This window comes from Lipotes vexillifer, unplaced genomic scaffold (assembly GCF_000442215.2).
Source record: "Lipotes vexillifer unplaced genomic scaffold, Lipotes_vexillifer_v1.1 scaffold35, whole genome shotgun sequence".
Classification (NCBI taxonomy): domain Eukaryota; kingdom Metazoa; phylum Chordata; class Mammalia; order Artiodactyla; family Lipotidae; genus Lipotes; species Lipotes vexillifer.
The window spans coordinates 335,229-342,761 of NW_006780561.1; the positions used below are offsets into that span (position 1 = coordinate 335,229).

A 7,533-nucleotide genomic window follows, 5' to 3' on the forward strand; every position below is an offset into this window, starting at 1 on the left:
TCCTGCTTGAGGGTTAGTGTCTTGTCCTTCCTGCTTGAGAGGTTTTAAAGCATCTCTTCTCCATGGGGGTTTCCTTTTGTATTCTCTTTAAAGGAAAAAACGAATTTACCTTAGAGATTAGGGAGCTGTGGGGTTATTCATTTATTTTAGCAGGTTTTTTTTCTTCTCCAAATTCAACTGTCATTTTTATTAAATTAATATTTAGAAAACATTTAGATAGTATTTCATTTTTAAATGGTAGGTTATCTAGATATTGAAACACTCTAAGCCACTTGTTTGCAAAGTAAGTTTCTTGGAATGTTAGTTCCATAAGAGGTTTCTTGGTGTTAGGTTTAAAAAACATTTTTTTTGTTCAAATAAGAATGGGAAATAATGGGTTAAATTGTATATGTATTTTTTAACTGTAGCATAAGAGCCCTTAATATGCAATGTTATGTACAAGAGGAAGAATGAAACTTCTGGCAGTTAAACTGTGATACACCATTTGTTGAAAGACATGTATCCCCATTTAGGAATATTAAGAAAAACACATACATCTTAGAATAGATGAAATAGGGTACATATTATCTAATGTTAGTGTCACCTTTTAACTTGAGTTTCCTCCCTATTGTTAGCTTTTCTGAGCTGCATTTTAGGCAACACTTGAGCTTTTGTTAATCCCAAGGGCTTGGAAACAAGTTTCATTCGTTTATTGCTTCCATGTTTTCTCCTCTCCCTATCTCCACCTCCACCGCACATACAGGCTCTGAACCTTCAGGTGTGGCACAGAGCAGTTTCCAATCACAGGGGCTTCTCTTAATGTTAATGTCTATAGAAAGATGAGGCAGTAACTCTAGGGTTTAATAAGAGAAGTTAAGATTAACACGAGTGGTGTCTGCGCATAGCCCTTACATGTGCCCTTTGATTACTAGCTTTGTTTACATTTAAAGGTAATGATTTCCTGTTAAAAGCTAGAAAATTATGATGTTCTCTAACTCCTTCATCCTTTTCTAACCTTCATCTTTCCCCTCACATTCTAGTTGTCTGCTGTTAGTGTTTCTTGCGTAGTTGGTATAAGACTAATCATTCCATTTAAATTATTGATAAACTATATTATATAATATAAATGTAATTATAATTTATTCAACCAAAACGATAATCTAGAAGTCAGAATTCTGGCAGCATTAGTTTTGTGGAAAATGATAAAATTCAGACATTATTAAGTACCTGCTATGTGCTGTTGTTACTGTGCTAAGTACTAGATTACTAAGAAGAGGAGGAAATGTGTTTTGGCACTGAGGGGAATCTAGCACCAAATGGGCTTTAAAAAGTCTTTTAAATATTCACTGCAAGCTGTTCTATTAAAACAGGTGAATTTTATTCTGTGGTGGACATGGTTCCGTGAGTTTCACTTTCCGTTGTATTCAGAGAGTAGTCAACTCCCTGAATACAAATTTTAATTTAACTGTAGGCATTTTTTAGTCATAACTCTTTCGTTCCAGTTTCTTTTTTCACAAAAAGAAACTTGTTTTTTGAAGATTGGGTTCTCATAAATAGATGAGTTTATTGTTTGTTACAGTAGTAGCAGTTTATTCCACATGAACACAGGTGATGACTTTACAGGACAAACAGTAGCAGATCATCTATTCTTTAAAGTAGACATAATTTCATGATAATAATTTTTCAGGAATTTTCTCTAACTGTATAAACAGGATAATCTTGGTATAGTTGTTTAGTGTCTTATGTTCTCCTCTTCCTTTCTGTTAAATTACTGTTGTTATTATCTCATACGAGTTAGATCATAGTTATGTATATGAATTTTAGAAGTGCCAAGTGGACTGTCAGTTTTCCTTCCTGCTACCTAGGTAGTCCTGTTCACCATTGCTATTTGGTTGGACCTATCATATTATCTACTAACCTGCCCTCAGTGGCGTTAATACAAATTTGACATGTTTCCAAATCTTTGTAGAGAGGCACATATTTCTTGTGTCTGATCAACATCCAACAGTTTTCAAGAAAATTCTTTCATAACCTGTCTTCAGTGTTGTTAGTTGTAGTTACAGCTATTTCTGATGTAACTCCTTGCAGAGCTGCCGTATGCTTCTAATATTGTTCCAGTCAGGGCGTATGTATTGCAGAAATGCTAATGTGTCTTTTCCCCCCTTTGCCTCTTACATACATTTTGGAAACCAAATCCTTTGGTCTCTCCTTGATGATACTTGTTTACAGGAAAACAATAATCCCTTGTGGAGGATTATAGGTTGCTAGAGTTTTTCAGACAAACCTAGTTAGGTAGAGTTTTGATTAGCTCACAAAAGTAATTATTAAATTATTTCTAGGGAGATAAGATAAATGAAACCAAAATTCTTTACAACCTGATGCTGCCACTTTCGGTTGATAGTCATTGTCTAGTAATCCCATTGGAACCTAACCCAAACCACATATGCACACCTATTTTTTTTTTTTTTTTTAACAATTTCAGTGTCAAGAGGTTACATTGCCTGGAATATATTATTTTTTCAGTTATGACATCTGCATTTATTTTGTTTCTTATGCATTCTGTAATATTTTTGCTAGAGCTTTTATTAAAACTATCTCTCCCTTATGTTTTCCTGTTTTACAACTTCTTGTCTATTTAAATTCTTTTTGGTTTCAGAGACGACCACCAGATAATTCTTTTTATGTTCGAACATGTAACAAGAATCCAAAGAAAACAAAATGGTGGTATCATGGTAAGCAGTTTTATTTTAGAATGATAACTTCTCAGTATTTTGGTTTGAAAGATTATATATATGCTTGCTTGGGAAAAAGAGAGAATATATAACTGATGTACTTTTGTAATATGGAGATGAATCTTTTAAATAGTTTAAGATATTTTATGGATAAGTTAGACTAGATTTTTAATGGGGCACATAAAATCATGGCAATCATGCAAGTAAAATCTAAAATTGCTCTAACATTCTGCTCTACCATTGTATTGCAAAACAGAAGTCCTTAATAATATTAAGTCAAATTAGAACTAGCCTATTGGGAAACCTGTTACTTGATATAGAAGTTATGACGCCTTGTGTACTCATTTAGTTATGGTACTGTTGTTAGGGTGGAGGATCACATTGTTAGAGATGGCCCGTTAAAGAAAGCTCTTCCTATTCTAATAGTTATTCCTGAAAAAATTTGAGGTTCTATTGATTGTAGCTTTATGAATACATTATGTTTAATAATTTAATTTCTATTGTTTCTGTTGGGTAATGGTAGCTTAATAATTGAAGGCTGCTAGCATCTTTTCTAAGCTGACTACTGCTTCCTCAAAGAGGTATTTGAAATTAGGAACAGAAGGTTTACATTCATGAGAAACCATAAAATTATTTATAAAAATTATTTTTAAAGTATTATAAAAATGTATATTCTTTACAAATTATTGGTTTAATGTAATTCAGTAGAATGATAGAGTGGGTGCTTTTAAGGTTTGGAAGAAAGATGAGAAGAGCAGTTTGAATTTTGAATTAAAGGATAATGAAGGAGGATAGATCTACCAAACACCAAAAGATAATAATGCAAGAATAGACATTGAAATAGAATTACTCTTTTCGGGCTTCCCTGGTGGCGCAGTGGTTAAGAATCCACTTGCCAACACAGGAGACATGGGTTCAAGCGCTGGTCCGGGAAGATCCCACATGCCGCGGAGCAGTGAAGCCCGTGCACCACAACTACTGAGCCTGTGCGCCACAACTACTGAAGCCCCCACGCCTAGAACCCGTGTTCTGCAACAAGAGAAGCCACTGCAGTGAGAAGCCCGCGCACCGCAACAAAGAGTAGCCCCTGCTTGCTGCAACTAGAGAAAGCCTGCGTGCAGCAACGAAGACCCAACGCAGCCAAAACTAAATAAATTAAAAGAAAAAAAGCACGGAAAAACCTCAAATCACAATCGATATAAAGTTAAAAAAATAAAATTGTGAAAGACGTAGCTTGATTAAAAATAAAGACCATTTATAATAGTTGCTTAAGAATAAATTAATTACAAGCGTGGGCAAAGAAGTTCAACACAGTAAAATAATGACAAATTTAATATTTTGAAACTTATTGGCAGAGTTTTATAAAATGAATGCAGTGTTGGAGGAGGAGAATAAAGGGTAGAATAAAACAGTGTTTTCAGGGGACATCCCCCGTGGTCCAGTGGTTAAGGTTCCGTGCTTCTACTGCAGGGGACACGGGTTCGATCTCTGGTCAGGGAACTAAGATCTCTGCATGCCCCATGGCAAAAATCAAAACAAAACAAAAGACAAAAAACTGTTTTCATATTTGCTGGTGGTATAGCAAGTTAGTGTAATCCTTTAAGGAAACAGCAGTTCAGCAGTATTTAGCAGTTCAGCGATATTTAACAAGCTTGAAGTTCAAGACTGAACCTTTTGTCTCAGTTGCTAAACTTCTGAGAATCCATCCTTGGAAAATCATCTTTAGTACAAAAAATGTTTGATGCATGAAATGTTCCATGGAGCATTATTTATGATAGGCACTCTATTCCTTATCCTCTGTTGTTTCCACGTGTGCTATTTGCCTGGAAGGACTCCTTCCACTCTGCTTGGGAACTCTTTCACCAAAGCCTTGTTCATTACTCCCTCCTTTAAGGAATCTGATCAACTTTATTACTGTACCAGAATGCTGGTTTTGTTTTACTTTTTAAGATATCCCCAATAATTCTGATATAGCTGGTCACTTGATAACTACTGTTTCAGGGATTCTTAAATATAAAAGGACAGGTTTCCCATGGGAATTCTTTCTGAATACTGAAAGTCCACTAAAACTAAACAAGATCCTACTTGAATTAATTGGCCATTTCCTTCAGTTTACATTTCTGGCTTCTCATTCTTGCACATCATCTTGCCTTTTAGGACTAAATACTAAGCTGTCTCTTCCCTCTGTGCCTTTACAAAGAACCTTTTCAAAAAGAAAAAACATTCCTTGAGTGTCACAGTCCCCTTTACCCTTTATAAGTTCTTAAATTCATCAAAAATTAAGATTAGTCAAGCAAGAATGTTGACAAATACAACTAAATCAAACATTTTTAAAAATGTCAGAGTTGCCAAGATAGTAGTCATTCTATTTCAGACCCAGCCTCACTAGTAATAGAAAAATTCCCCAATTGTCTTTTCCACAGTGTTTTTAAACCACTTTTAAGTCTTTTTGTTAAACTTGAGAAGAAATTGTCTTAGAGTGATGGAATTTTTAAAATATGTATTTTTTTTTTTAATAACATCCTACAGCTTGGCTTGGGTTGTTATTCTTTTTAAATTTATTTATTTATGGCTGTGTTGGGTCTTCGTTTCTGTGCGAGGGCTTTCTCTAGTTGTGGCAAGCGGGGGCCACCCTTCGTCGTGGTGCGCAGGCCTCTCACTATCGCGGCCTCTCCCATTGCGGAGCACAGGCTCCAGACGCGCAGGCTCAGTAGTTGTGGCTCACGGGCCTAGTTGCTCCGCGGCATGTGGGATCCTCCCAGACCAGGGCTCGAACCCGCGTCCCCTGCATTGGCAGGCAGACCCTCAACCACTGTGCCACCAGGGAAGTCCCTAAATATGTATATTTTGAAAGTACAGTTCTCTTTGCCACTCTGTCCCGCCCCATTGTTAGTATATTCCCATTTTTCCCTTCCTTATTCCCTGGTAGGGAAATTTCAAAAAGATAATCATCTCTTCAGCCCTCTAAATGCTGCCTTGTATAGTCAAAAAGACTTATCAGAAGGCCTTTACTTAAGAATACTTCCAGAATTTCTTATTGCTTGCTTTTTTTGTTTTAATATTTATTTACTATTTATTTTTATTTTTGGCTGTGTCGTGTCTTAGTTTCGGCGCGCGGAATCTTCATTGCATCACGTGGGCTTCTCTCCATTTGTGGTGTGTGGGCTTAGTTGTCCCATGGCATGTGGGATCTTAGTTCCCCAACCAGGGATCAAACCTGCGTCCCCTGCATTGGAAGGTGGATTTTTAACCACTGGACCACCAGGGAAGTCCCTTATGGCCTGCTTTTGAATAAGAAAACTTGCATAGTAAAACTGGAAATACAAAAATTCTTTAAAACAAAGTATACTTCATAGTAGAAGTTATTTTTCATAGTTAATGGCTTTTATCTATTACTTGTGAAAGCCATACTTTTATAACTAAAGTAGAAGTCTTTTAACAGTTTAAAGGTGGATCATCTCCCAAGTTAGCCAAGAAGTACTAAGAAAAGAGGCTTTTCAAACTAAATTAACCTCTTACGTAATGTAAAATAGTACAGGGTTTGTATAGGAATTCATTTTCCCAGTAAACAGATTAAAAGTATCCCCCTCGGGCTTCCCTGGTGGCGCAGCGGTTGGGAGTCCGCCTGCCTATGCAGGGGACGCGGGTTCGTGCCCCGGTCCGGGAGGATCCCACGTGCCGCAGAGCGGCTGGGCCCGTGGGCCACGGGCCCAGCCCGTGAGCCTGCGCGTCCGGAGCCTGTGCTCCACAGGGGGACAGTGAGAGGCCCGCGTATTGCAAAAAAAAAAAAAAAAAAAGTATCCCCCTCGATACAAATTAGCCATTTTTAAAAGGCACCTGATTGTAATTCAACTGAATCATGACTATCCTTTTCTAGTTTCCTGTCCCAGGTACAGATAAATTTTTTTTGTTTACAGATAATCCTGTTTAAAACCTCCTCAGTTCCTTGCCTTACAGTGACCATTCTTATCTCACTGTGTTTTTTGCTCCTGCTTGAATCCTATATGCCTGAATCATTCCTCTCCTGCATTCTCCCTTAAATGGAAGGTTTTGCTCCATGAGTGAGTGTCATACGAAATCAAAGAAGGGTAGTGTTCGTTATACTTTGAGATGATAGAGCACCCGCTGTCATACGGGTGGTTGTGTACAGGGACTCTTCCTTGAACTCTTCCTTTACCTTTACAAAGCTAAAGCATTGCAGCTGTGTAGTGTATATTGTCTTCTCCTTTATACCTTTCACAATAACAGTTATAAACAATATGAAAAATAGCCCACCTTGGTATTATAGTTGAATTTGGAAAATCTTATCAAAAAAGGTAATCATACTCATTTAAGCAGAACCACATTAGCTTTGTTTTGGAACTTTTGAAGTTTCAGCTTATGTTTTTCTGCTTAGCTGCTTTAGTTCCAGAAGATCTTCATTGATTATGTTCTCTTTATAACTAATGCCAGTTACCAAGAAATACGGACTCTAGTTATTTTCTTACCATCATTTAATTCTGAAAGGATTACAAGATCAGAGTAGTGTCCTGATGTGACCTGCAATGCTAAACAGAAAGATCAGACTGAACAAAGACTTGCTTGGAGTTGGAAGAACTCACTGAAACACTTAACATTTCAGTTTCTAGAAACCAAGCAGAATTGTAGGCCTCATGTCAAGCTCCACAGCCCCTCTGTGTGGTGCTGAACAACATACTTGGGTCAGCATGGGTCAGAGTGTTTGTCAGGTGTAATCAAAGAGGCAAGAGAGGGGCTTCCCTGGTGGTGCAGTGGTTGAGGGTCCGCCTGCCGATGCAGGGGACACGGGTTCGTGCCCTGGTCC

At 37.4% G+C, this 7,533-nt stretch overlaps 1 protein-coding gene across 1 annotated transcript in view; it reads left to right on the forward strand.

Moving 5' to 3' along the window:
* UBE2W (ubiquitin conjugating enzyme E2 W) overlaps positions 1 to 7,533 on the forward strand; it is a 74,090-nt gene that overhangs the window by 61,001 nt on the left and 5,556 nt on the right. Inside the window, exon 5 of the mRNA XM_007453710.1 lies at positions 2,636 to 2,711. Within this exon, the coding sequence (XP_007453772.1) occupies positions 2,636 to 2,711 (76 nt within the window). The remainder of the gene's footprint in view (positions 1 to 2,635; positions 2,712 to 7,533) is intronic.